Consider the following 13512-nt stretch of genomic DNA (forward strand, 5'->3'; position numbering starts at 1 on the left):
ACTACATCCATCGTAGCTGCGGAATCGCGAAGCACTCGGCACTCTTTCCCGTTCACGAGGAGGTCTCGCATGTAAGGCTCGAGAAGCTTCATGTTCTCGTCAGTGCTGCATAATGAAAAAAACACAACTTTTGGTGTTGTTTCCGGACACTGCGCCGAAAAGTGACCCGGCTTCTGGCACGTATAACACACGCGCGCTTGCCTCATCTCGAACCGCTTTCTGCGTTCGGCTTCGGCTGCCGCCGTCTCTTTACGTTTGGTCGGACTGCTTTCACTCGCATCCTCACTACGCGTGTTCCCCTTTGCTCTCATGGGTGTGAACTTCGGCCTCTCAAACTTCGAGCCAAATTCACCCTTTTGACCGTCCTTAGCTCCGCGAGCCCGACGCGTCACAAACTCCTCGGCTAGCTCAGCGGCTCTAGCTACCGTACTAACGTCTGGCCTATCCAAGACCCAGTACCGCACGTTCTCAGGTAACCGACTATAAAACTGTTCTAGCCCGAAACACTGCAGAACTTTATCGTGGTCACCAAACGCTTTCTCTTCTTTGAGCCACTCCTGCATGTTTGACATTAGCCTGTACGCAAACTCTGTGTATGACTCACTTCTGCCTTTCTCATTTTCCCGAAACTTCCGACGGAACGCCTCCGCTGACAGCCTGTACTTTTTTAGCAGACTCGATTTCACTTTGTCGAAATCCTCTGCCTCCTCTCTATCCAAGCGAGCGACTACGTCGGCCGCCTCGCCGGGTAACAAAGTGAGCAAGCGCTGTGGCCACGTTTCCCGAGAGAACCCCTGCTTCTCGCACGTTCGCTCAAAGTTAACCAGGAACAAACCAATGTCCTCTCCAAGCTTAAACGGCCGCATCAGGTCAGTCATTTTGAACAATACGCGTTCTCCTGCACCGTGTGCCTGACTTCCATTACGAGCGCGTTCCATCTCTACCTCAAGACGCTTCATTTCCAAAGCGTGTTGACGGTCGCGCTCTTGTTGCTCACGCTCTTTCTGTTCTTTACGTTCACGCTCTTCTTTTTCTTTCTGTTCTTTAAGTTCGCGCTCCTGTCTTTTTGCAGTCTCCCTCTCCTCAATGGTCTCAAGGCATTCCGACAGCTCGTCATCCTCAGCCTCTAACTCAAGAATAGCCTTTAGCAATTCTGGTTTTCTGAGTTTGTCCGAGACATCCAGACCCAACTCTCTTGCAAGCTCCAACAACTTCGGTTTGCGCAACGACTTCAAATCCATGGCTGCTCTGAATGCTGCTTTCTCTACTGCTTACTATTGTCTTGCCGCAAACTAACCCGGCAGCAACGACAACCACAATTACCAGCTCTGTTTCTGACACTAACAAAAGCCTGGCAAAGCTCAGAAGAAGAAAGTCCCGCACTCACCAAACCTCGCAGCCAAGAGTCCAGCGCAGTCGTTCCGCTGCAGGCAACCAGTCATCACACAGGGCTCGTTGCACTGCTCCCGGATCGTCGATGAGCTGCTCAGCATACCGTCAACTGCATATCTTCGCTGCTGGCCTCCGTTGTCGCGATCTCACCGCTGGCAGACAGTTGTTTGAATCCCACCGATGGCAACGGTTGTTGTGGTCGCACCGATGGTACGAGTTGTTGGGAACTCGGCGCTGACGCCCGTTGTTGCACCTGGGTCGCAAGCCCCAAGGGTAGCGTTGGCCTGGCGGCCTGGGGTACAACTGGAAGCATCCGAAGGTCCCGGCAAAGCATGAGTCGACTGGTAACAACAAAACAACTTGTTTATTTTAACATCGCAAAGAGTTGGCGGTCAGGTTGACCGGAGTAGAGAGACGGGAGAGCACTTTACTCAACAGAAGAAATCGGAGCCCTTTTTGGCGTCCGGGGGCAGCTGTTTTTATACTCTCGCAGTTGAGGGCAAGAAGGAACCCCTCAATAGACGAGCACGTGATTGTACAATGGGATAAGGTGACGCATACTGTCGTAGCGCCGCCGGTCGGGCACAAAGACTGGGTGGAGAAGGTAACTCCTACTGTCGTATCGCCTCCGGTCGGGCACAATGGCTGGGAGGAGAAGGTAACTCCTACTGTCGTAGCGCCTCCGGTCGGGCACAATGGCTGGGAGGAGAAGGTGACTTCTACTGTCGTAGCGCCTCCGGTCGGGCACAATGGCTGGGAGGAGAAGGTGACTTCTACTCTCGTAGCGCCTCCGGTCGGGCACAATGGCACATACACTCACACACGCACATGAAGACACCTGGCATCGGAACATGCCTGGACGCGCTTGGCGGGGAGCGTAGCGGCGACGCCGAACGGGCCAAAATGTCTGCCGCTTTATTGCAGTCGCGCCGGCTAAACCGCGCGTCGTAGGCGAAACGTAACATCTCGCTCTCCGCGGCAACGCGCTTACGCGAGAGGGTGCCTGACCTCTGCCCAAGGCAGCCGCACACAGAGATGTCATGTGCGCGCCAACACAACTCCTCGCTCCAAGAGTACAGACACGCATTCTAGGTGTGCAGACTGCGATAAGGCGCTGTGCGTATGGGGAACCAGCGCTGGATAGGCGGCGCGTCGAAAAAAGTGCGTTGCACGCCGCCCTGGCGACGAAACGCGGCATATCCCAGCCGCTCGACCAAACGACAAGCACGTGAGCGGCCGTATTATAGTTCGTATGTTTGCGTTTTCGCGCCGCTTCAAGTGGACAGTTTTCGTAAAGAAGCTAGCGCCATCGAGTGAAGAAAAAGCTTTTTAAGCTTTATATATTTTTCACAGTGTGTCGCGGCGAGCACGTGCGTTTCTTTAATGGTTGCGCGTGTGCCGTTGCCATGCGTGCGGCGCAGCCTGCCTCGCAAATCTAGCAGCACGGTGTCTAGCAGCTATGGCTCCGGTCGTGCCACGCTATGGTTTCGGAAGTATTAGTTGGCCTGAAGACTTTCCATATTTCTCTGGCTAGACATAAAAAATTCTGATGTTACTTCGCCAGAGCAGTCAATGGAGAAGAAAGCTTTATCGCATCAGCTGATTCGCGCAAGCAAGGGTTTGAGTGCTCCGCTGCTGGATCCGTAACAACGCTGGCTACATTTAGCACTAATTACATAAATTTACCGGATGCATCTCAGCGCCGAGTCCTCGTCCGCATGCGCATTTAAAAAAAAACACATAGGCGGCTTAGTCGCGCGTGCGCCGGTAGTATGCGCACACAAATCGTATTACAAGGCAGCTTCCCTCCCACATAATTCTTGGCAATGAATGGATAATATTTACTTTTCGTATCGTTCGCTTCGTGCGGTGGCATTGGAAGGGACTTGGCGGTGGTATTGCGAAGGAAAAATGGTTGGTACATATGCCGGATGGTGCATATGCTATTGCTCATTTTGTTTCCGACGAAATGCCGACTGCACATTCTGCTGTTTGGTACTGGCTGCCACAGCTGACCGTCTTCACTATCGAATAAACCAAGCACACACGCGAAATTCGATTTAGAAACCAGCCCGACACCGCTTGACAGGGCGACAAGACAGGCACTTACTCCGCTCGCCTGACTGCTTGTATCCAACGCCGCCTCCGTTCTTGTTCGTAGGGTTTAGCTGGAAAGACGCAGAAGGATACATCCTCCCTCATCCCGACGTAGTTGTGACACTTGTATACGCAACAGTACCGTCGGCGTCCTTTTGTTTTTCTTCGACTGTCGATGCACGCAACGCCACTACCAGTAGCAATTTTCGTCCGCGGGAGCGGCTGAGTTGTGAACGTTCTGACCGCCAGGGCGGCGCTGCAGGCGTCGTGAAAACTCCAGCGCTGGTTCCCCATATAGACCCGTGTTTCAAGGAGTACCACGCTCGGAAATACTATTGAATGTTTTGCAGTTCTGAGTGATGCCGACGCCAAAATACTGTTCCTAATTATTTTTTACTATTTATTCCCGACTTTATACATTTTGTACATTCAAGATCCGCAATAAAGTAATTTGACCACCTGGGAAAGTTTTTTTCAAAATAATTCGACCCTCAAAGGGTTAAAACGTGTGTTTGTATTGAGTCCAACCTAAATAAATGTTCTTTGTGACTTCTAGAGAGATTTGCCTAGGGTCTCCCTTGCTGCGCGCGCGGTCTCGCCTTCCCCTAAGCTGTGGGTCCGGCGGGGCGCGTACGCGCGCAGCTGCGCGTCGGCACACAGAGCGGACCGGGGGCAGGCGCGGACGCGCGGTGCCCTGCACGCGTGGCGGCTCGGAGGGCTCGAACCCGCGGTGGTCGTCCGGCGCGCGCGGAATCGGAGCATGCGCGCCGTGAGCGTCGCGGGGAGACCACAATATGCATAGCTAACATTTATAACACACACACGCGCGCTTGGACGAAGAATATATCATTCCTTCAGCGAGCAGCTGTGGGTTGCTTGTCTTAAAGAAGGTGACAAGGGGTGTTATGACAAATGACGGCTCCTGACAGGTCAGCGAGCTAGCTAGGCCACTTTATGGCTCATTGAATATGGTGATATTTAATACCGAGCTCGAAGTCGTATCACATGCTGAAAGCGTTTCTTTTTTTCTTCTTTTTCGTATCAACTTAGCTGAGTACTGTGACTGTATAGTGATCCACTATCTAAATGAGTGATTTAAACCTGTACCTTCTTAGAATGTAATCTATCAACCAAAAAAATTCACGAAAAAAATGAGTGACCGTGCATTTCAAGCAGTCGGTTACTTGTAGTGCTGTAGGCTTGTGCCGTATAACAGAAAAAACATAATCTCGCAGCAACACCTCTATTCAAGATACGGCACAAAAGAAATGTGCGGTTCGAAGGTGGCTGTGAAGGTGAATAAGTGAAGGTTTGAAGGTGAACGTGTGGCTTTCCTCGAGCTGAAACTCTTAAAATTGCCCTCGAATATTCCACCGCTCCAGAATGAAGCGACGCGGGCTCACCTGGAAGTCTGCTATACCGCATACGAGCTTAAGGTCAATCGTCGGACGGTCGTGATGAGAGTACTACGGGAGCTTTCACTTGGTGAAATGCAGCTCTATAATATATTCCTTCACTTGCGCTCGTCCGTCAATCAAGACGCGCAAGCAACGCATAAACATCCGTGTACGCGCTGAACGAAAACAGCGCCTGCTCTTTGTTGGCCTTTCACGAAGATTCCATCGCGCCTGCCTGCCTGTTTCTTCAACGCGAATGTAAATCAGAAGCTGAGGCATATAGTCACCGACCACGTATACACGTGACGCAGCGACGTTGAGTGAGTACTAAGTATTGATACCGAGCCATCCTTTGAATTGCCCCTTCAATGTATTCTGTATATAGTCCCATTTGGTTGCTCTATCCTGATGTAATAAGATTTGTTTAAGAAAATTCCTTCAAAGGCGCGTGGAAGCTTCGCACAGTTCTACTCGGTCGTTGGCTAATCAGTTTTCTGGAAATCCGCAAGGTGCAGGAAAGTTCGTGAAAGAGAAAAAAAAATGTCATATACACCCGACTGCAGAGAGGAGATATATAAAAGAAAACCCATAGGCTTTCAATTGCTACGAAGTTGTAGCTTCGTGCCACGGGTTTCCTACAAAGGAAATCCGTACACGCATTTTCAGTCCTTACAAAGGATAACCTGGTTTCCTTTGTAGCTGCAGTGTACGCTGCAGTAGAGGGGATGGCAATTTTTTCGCTTGCATGAATTATATACTGGTTGAGATGGATTCGAAAGGAGGGTACTATATAAATCGGAATTCGCAATTCACTAACAAGTAAAATTTCGCTAATTAACTTACTAATCACTTCAGGGCGCATGCATTGTAATTTACGAATTTGAGCCGGTGAGTTTAAGGTATGCGCACTTAACAGAAATTCCGAGGCTGACGCCAGTTTCGAGATCTGAAAACCGATGCTACATACTGTAGGTTCGAGAAGAAAGGGGGTTAACCGAGGGGCCCGATTTTTAATAGTCATATCATAAGAAGCCAACAAACACTGACACCAAGGACAACATAGGGGAAATTACTTGTGCCTAATAAATGAAATGAAGAAACGATAAATTAATGGAAATTAAAGTGGTTGAAAAAACAACTTGCCGCAGGTCGGAACCGAACCCACAACCTTCGCATTTCGCGTGCGAAGGCTGCTAACCCCCTGCTAACCCCCTTTCTTCTCGTTTATTACATAAAGAGGGTCTCGAATCCGGGAACATTGATGCCTTCAGGTAGCATATGCGGGTTTATTGACCAGTTGCATTCACCCCCCCCCCCCCAAAAAAAAAGATCACGTTCTCGTGACGCCTGCGGCAAGAAGGAGGTTCCACGTCCGCCGCCAAGGTCTGTGAGTGGTGGCGCTGGCTAACACTCCCAGGGTTCTACTAGTACACATAAATACCCAAGAAAGTGGATGGGGAAACAGCGCCGCGGTAGCTCAATTGGTAGAGCATCGCACGCGAAATGCGAAGGTTATGGGTTCGGTTCCCGCCTGCGGCAAGTTGTTTTTTCATCCACTTTAATTTCCATTAATTTATCGTTTCTTCATTTCATTTATTAGGCACAAGTAATTTCCCCTATGTTGTCCTTGGTGTCAGTGTTTGTTGGCTTCTTGTGACATACTGTAGGTTCGAAATTCGATCCAAATCGACGCACGCGCGCTTCCGGGACTGACCGGCTTCCATTGAATACTGCCTATGCTCATGATTGTTGTGGATCACGTTTGCAGGAACAGGATATGTTTCACGAAAATTCGGTGACCTGTCACCTCACGGTGCTCGCGCTGCTGGTCTGTGGTGGCGTCGTCCTGCGGTGCCTCTCGACCGAGCCAGAGGACGACGCGTCGAATCGTCTCAAAAATGAATGCCCGGTAGAAACATTGATAAACACGACCAACGGCTCGGTCAAGGGATTCATCGCGCAGTCGCCTCTCGGAAAGCCGGTGCGTGCCTTTTACGGAATTCCGTACGCTAAGCCTCCTACCAATCAAAGCAGGTTCGACCGCGCCGAACCTGTCGAACCGTGGACAGGCGTCTTCAACGCCACGGCGAAGCCCAACTCCTGCTTTCAAGTGTTGGACACATTCTACGGGAACTTCAGCGGCAGCGTCATGTGGAACGCCAACACGGAAATGAGCGAGGACTGTCTCAAGCTCAACGTCTGGACGCCCTGTTCATCGTCCGAGGAACCATTCGCCGTTCTCGTCTGGATCTACGGCGGCGGCTTCTACAGCGGCACTTCGACGCTGGACGTCTACGATGCCAGGACTCTGGTTTCGGAGGAAAACGTGATCGTGGTCTCGATGAACTATCGCGTCGCGTCGCTGGGGTTCCTCTCCTTCGGCAATGAGCAGCTGCCCGGCAACGCCGGCCTCTACGACCAGCTCCTGGCGCTCCAGTGGGTCCGAGAGAACATCGCAGCCTTCGGAGGCGATCCGAAGCGAGTGACGCTGTTCGGCGAAAGCGCCGGAGCTGCCAGCGTGGGCTTGCACATCTTGTCGCCGCTCTCCAAGCCACTCTTCGCCAGGGCCATACTTCAGAGCGCATCGCCCACGGTGCCCTGGGGCTTCAAGGACAATCACACGGCTCGGGAAGCCGCAACAACGCTGGCTGCGACTTTGGAATGCCCGGAGGGCTTGGGCAACGACACTCTGCATTGTCTCCGGCGTAAGGACCCCGAACATATCGTGAACAACGAATCGTATGGCGGTGGCGTTGTCGACTTTCCGTTCGTTCCCGTCAAAGACGGCGCTTTCCTTCCAGGCACGCCGCAGGCGCTGATGGACGAGGGTGCATTCGCGAAAAACATCAGCGTCATGCTGGGTTCCAACGTTAACGAAGGTTCCTATTTCCTGCAGTATTTTTTCGGACTATCGGTGGAGGAACAGAACCCGGAAGTTACGGAAGAAAACTTCACAGCTGCTCTGGAAGCGCTGGGTCTGTCGCCGAGAGAGACGCCGATCGACAAGGTACTGGAGATGTACACAGTCAATAAGACGCCTTCGACAGCCGCGGAGAGATTGAAGGCCCTGGACTCGATAGTAGGTGACTATCACTTCACGTGTCCCGTAGTGCAGTGGGCGGACCGCTTCGTCCAAGCTGGGATAACGGTGTACCAGTACGTGTTCGCGCGCAGGTCTTCGCGGAACCCGTGGCCCTCGTGGATGGGCGTAATGCACGGAGACGAGATCGCATTCGTGTTCGGAGAGCCGCTCAACGACACGCTCCAGTACAGCGAAGAGGACAAAAACGTGAGCCGTCAACTGATGCGGTACTGGGCTAACTTCGCCAAGACCGGGTGCGTATATGCACGCGTTTAGTCGTGACACATATGCAGTTCGGTTATGTTGCAAATTTCGTGTAAGACGGCAGCCGCTGCTGAACCTCGATATAACGAACACGGTTATACCGAATTATCGGATACAACGACGAAAGCCTTATATGTTTATCGCCGATGTCAGCCTTTAAGGAACTTATGCTTGTGACGAATATCGGATATCACAAATGCATTTTCATGCCGGATGCGACTTTGCCATGCGAAGCACAATTATATAAGGTCTAGCACTAGCCAGTTTCCTTTAAAAATGGTGGTCACATCTATTGTGATCTACGTAGCCCGATTATCTGTGTATGCGTGATTTGGTACAACCACATCCTGGCATTTGACCCCCTTTCCTACTACATGAAAGCTTCAGCTATGAGGGGAGTAAAAGTGACTCCCTTAATGGAATAAAATAACTAATGGCGTTTTTCACTGGTCGATTCGGAGCAGGATTTATCGCTCCGTGGCAACGAATCCGAATTTCACTGGTCGTTTCGGATCACCTAGCTCCGCGCCGAATCGCTCTCACTAGCTCCGCCACCGAGGCGCGGATTCGGGCGGAAATAGCTGGCGTCACTTCCGTCTTCAAGCGAAACCGGCCGGTAGGCACAACATTGGGTTGCTTCGCAAAATGGCCGCGTTCGGTGCTGCTGTAAAGCTTGCGTTTAGCAATGAGAGCTCGGAAGACAGCGATTACGAGGTGACGCAGGTGCTGCACGAAGCCTTCTATGTACGTTGTCCATGCACAATCCTTGCAGGCGCGACATGGAAATGACGGACTCTACGACTGTCGCGGTCAAATTACGCACGGGGGACGGCGACTTTGATTGCCGTGGAAACGTACAGAGCGGAAGTCGAGCATAGTTTCCAGAACCGGTTTGTGTCACATGTACGCAGACTTCCTGTGTGATCGCTGGCGGAGCGTTTTTGCGCCCCGCTGGCCGATTCAGATTTGTGAAACCCATAGAGTTTCTGTAGGAAACTCTATGGTGAAACCCGAGCGCTCGCTCGAGGATTTCGGCGGCCGCTCCGGATCGACCAGTGAAAAACGCCATAAATTTATTTTCTGTGCGATTATAGAATAACATTAAACAGATTATTTTGGTGAAATCGCAGGAAAACAGCATAACAAAAAAACAGAAGAAAACAGAAAGATATGTTGCAAGAATTGTTATATTTTTGTTATTTGACTTTTTTTTTTGAACAGCATAGGCTAGGCAATTATTTGCCGCCACTTCGATTCGAAGGGGATTCTACTAACGATCATTATCATCATCCTCACGTTGTGGGAAAAAAAGCTTGGAAGTCGAGGCGCGTTGAGGGGCCCGGCGCAAATAGTATATTTCGAGGCCGGATCGAACGCGAATCAAATCGTGCCAGATGCGAGCAGAATAGCTTTTTTTTAACAATGAACAGCCATTTTCACCGTTCATGCAAAGCTATTTTCACATCCTAGGTTATATTAATAACGTTGGCAAGTGCGTGTTATTAACACGTGTTAACATGCGCGTTAAAACGTGTGCTTTTTAAAAGTGACATTACATTGCACTTTTAACCAGTTTATTAAAGGGACACTAAAGGCAACTATTAAGCCAAGCTAAAGTGGTAGCTTAGTGCTCGAGAATCTCGAAGGCGTCAATATTATCGCGAATAGAGCCTCAGTAGGCAGGACACGATTGGAGACTCCCCCGGGACATTCAAGTACTTGCCCGATGACGAAGGCACTCCTCATTTAAATTCTGTCACTAGTACTCAACCACTCTTTATGTATAAAAAAAAACATCATTGTATTGCATTATAAGACGAAAGAAAATGCTACTTGTTTAGTTCTGTTTCATTTTTACAAAAAAAGAACTCATTCACGTTACTCTTGGCAACGACGAGGGCGGTCGAAAGGTTTCGTTTTCGCTCTCTGCGCCGCCCACGCTTCAGTAGTTTCGTTATTGCGTAGTGCTGCGCTGGTTTTCCCGGCTCGAGAAACTCGCACAAACTGCAAGTAGCAGAGAATTCCACGTCCAGTGATGTCGCGGGATGCACGAGCGGTCCACGCCACTCGACCAAAAGCAGCTGTAGCGGCTTATTTAGCGCTCTGTCTTGGCTCGGCTCCTCCATGGCCGCGCGTTCGCGTTTTGTGCGGAAAACCGCACTGTCTAAAGCATAGAGTTTCTCACTATAACACCTAGAGGGTAATCTGCAGGGCGCCACCGTCTATGGGAGTTTCTTAAGGGGGCAGCGTGCCGTCATGGGAATGACGGTATATGTGCCGGCGAGGCTCGTGTTGGCTGGTGTTGTAAGAGGCTTCGTCTAAAACGTGGATATGGCTACATAAATAACGCGTTCTCAAAGTAAAATCTTCATAAAATGTTTCCATTCGCGCATATTACATTTTTACTCACCCACGATGCATGACCAAGCGAAGAAAAGCATGAACAGAGGACCAACTGTTTCAAAGCGAGCGCGAACCTTGTCGTCTGTCCTCCAACTTTAGCAGCCCGCTGGTACTTTTTACGTAACATGTAGTCGTACACACAATAACAAGTTCTTATAGTTGGGCCAAAAATTTTTTCGCGTAATAATAAAGCTAAAACAGCTTTTTACGTGCTGTTTTAGTAGAAAATAAATCATTGTGACAGACGGGACGGTACTTGCCAAGCGCGTCTTCAAGGTGTCCTGTCTCTACGAGAACGATGCCAATCCGAATCCACAATATACCGGCATTCCCATGCATACCACAGCGCAGCAGCGCCAGATTTCCCTCTAGGTAATGTAGTGAGAAACTCTATGGTCTAAAGCCCCTTAAACTTCGTGAAGTAGTGCCACGCTTTGAAGAATGCCGCCTCCTCCTCGCGAGCTCTGGCCGAGGCCAACACCGCGTCGCTATTGGCCTAATAGCATCACGTGGGCCCTCGCGCCGTGCATCAGCGCCATTTTTGCTCGAGCAGCGTCTACGGAAGGGCGAGGAGCGCATGTTGGCGCCGTTGCTACGCTCGAGCAGTGTAGGCGGCGCCACGGTCGAGAAGGGGGCGTGAAAGAGAGGAGAAACGAGGAGGAGGTAGGGCGGAGGAGGAGAGTGTCAGTACTTTACGAAGTTTAAGGGGCTTTAGCACTGTCGTCTGTCGGGCGCCGTTTTACTCGCCGACGGCCGTAAAGGGCGGTGATGGCGTTTGCAACGTCACCGCTCCCCCGGTTGTGTGGCGGCAGATTTGAATTGCGATGAAGGTATCCGGACCCTTTCAGATGTAATTTTCTCGTGAACTAAGTCTTTTCTTGGCACGAAACAAGCGCTGCGAGGTTTCTGGAATGGTATTTAAGCAGTACACGTTCACTTAGTACTTGTCTTTAGTTTCCTTATAAAATCAGAAGTGGAGCATTAGAAGCGAATTAGCAGTTTATTCACACGCACAGGATTCATTGGCGAATGTAGGAGGGTTGACCAGGAAAATCTGGCGCCCCGCGGGACAGCGTGCTCTGCAACTTCTCGTCTGTTACGTCTACTAAGGTCTCCGGAATTAAATTTATTGCAATATCGCTCTAATTTTATGCTTGTACAGTTGATGATATGACATATTAAAAAAGAATTCGAAAATATTTTCTCATTTTCGAATAGTGGCTATTCGATTCGAAGACGGAATATAGGGTGGGGCAATATTCGGTTCGTTATGCAAATATTTGCGCACATCGTACAGGCTTGTTTCATTAGATTGTCTCGTTATTACACGCATCAACGCGCGTTCTACGCAACGCGGACACTCTATACAGTTCTGCCGCTGGCCTGAATTTATAGCCGAGTAATAACCGCGACTCCCGATGTTTCCAGGAACCCCAACCTCCCGGGAAACGGGTCGTCACAGTCGACCGACTGGCCCAGGCGCACGGATTCGCTCAAGGAACATCTGGTGCTAGATGTCAACGAAAGTGTCGGGTGCGCACACCGGGAAGCCTACTGCGAGTTTTGGGAGGAACTACGTCGCAACCAGACCCCTCCGGTCCTCGTGTAGAGAAGACTCTGGGTGCGCGTAGCAGACCATTTCATATTAAAAGTGTGCCAGCGTCGCTCGAAAGTAATACGTCGCGCAGTCGTTACTGACACCTTCTCTTGTCACCGGGACACCATGGCGTCGAAGACCGCGGTACTGGCGCGCGTTACAGCAATAAAATGCACCGCGGTTCGGCCAGGTGACGTCACAAGCATTCCGGACAACTCGGGGCCCAGTAGAGTCCGGGATTCTTACTCTGAACATCGCCAGATTCTGCCACGGTTGCGTTTTCAGCCAATCAGAGAGCGCGTGTAGCCACGTTACGTGTCAATCACAACTGATAAGATAGAGCGGCTTGGAACAACATGGCACAATACACTCTTAGAAAAATTTACACCCTTTGGCGTTTATCTAGTCCCACAACGATAATCGTCATCTGTCTTGCCCGCGTTTCCTCCCTTTAACGCTGCGAGCCCGGTACTTCCCAGTCACGAACGGCATGCGCGTTATGAGCATGACGCAGCATTCTCGACAGGAAAGTAGCGAGCGCCGAGTTTCAAGAAAGGAAACGCAAGCAAGGCAGATGACGATTATTGTTGTGGGACAAATATACACCCCAAAGGGTGCAACCGTTTCAAGAGCGTAATGTCAACAGAGTGTTTCTTAAACGTTTACACCCTTTAGGATGCATTTGAATTGAACTCTGGTTTCACGCGCCAAAACCATAATTTGATTATGAGGCAAGTCGTAGCGGGTGACTCCGGGTTAATTTTGACCACCAGAGGTTCTTTAACGTGCCCCTAGTGCATGGGACACGGTCGTTTTCGCATTTCGCCCCCACTGAGATGCGGCCGCCGCGGCCTGGATTTGATCCCGCGACCTCGTGCTTATAGCAGCGCAACACCATAGCCGCTACACTCTACACCTTTGAGTCGTACCTTGCTACACAACAATAAACGCCATCTGCCCTGTCCGTATTTCCTGTCTTTAACGCTGCGAGCTCGGTACTTCCAACGAACGACATGCACGTTATTAGCACGACATAGCATTACCGACAGTAAAGTAGCGGCTGCCGCGTTTTCAAGGAAGGAGACGCAAGCAAGACAGATGACGATTATCGTTGTGTGGCAGATATACACCCCAAAGGGCGTAAACCTTTTCAGATTGTAAGCCACCGCGGTGGGTATGCCCTTTAGGGTGCAATTTGGTCTTACAATAGCGAGCATTCTTGAACGCATTTCCTTTCATTGGTACAATGCACTCGCACTCTTCCGTTCAGATGAACAAAG

The 13512-nt window shown here is 50.5% G+C and overlaps 1 protein-coding gene across 3 annotated transcripts in view; it reads left to right on the forward strand.

Moving 5' to 3' along the window:
* Positions 1–12626, forward strand: part of LOC142557358 (acetylcholinesterase-like) — a 36007-nt gene extending 23381 nt beyond the window's left edge. The window contains exons 1-3 of one of the 3 annotated variants that reach the window (XM_075669137.1): positions 5018–5206; positions 6655–8222; positions 12064–12625. In XM_075669137.1, the coding sequence (XP_075525252.1) occupies positions 6664–8222; positions 12064–12244 (1740 nt within the window). In that variant the 5' untranslated portion in view covers positions 5018–5206; positions 6655–6663 and the 3' untranslated portion in view covers positions 12245–12625. Of the gene's footprint in view, positions 1–5017; positions 5207–6654; positions 8223–12063 lie in introns of those variants that run through there. The other 2 variants (XM_075669139.1, XM_075669136.1) reach the window with 2 other exon arrangements.
* Positions 12627–13512: the final 886 nt, after the last annotated feature.

This window comes from Dermacentor variabilis, chromosome 9, assembly GCF_050947875.1.
Source record: "Dermacentor variabilis isolate Ectoservices chromosome 9, ASM5094787v1, whole genome shotgun sequence".
Classification (NCBI taxonomy): domain Eukaryota; kingdom Metazoa; phylum Arthropoda; class Arachnida; order Ixodida; family Ixodidae; genus Dermacentor; species Dermacentor variabilis.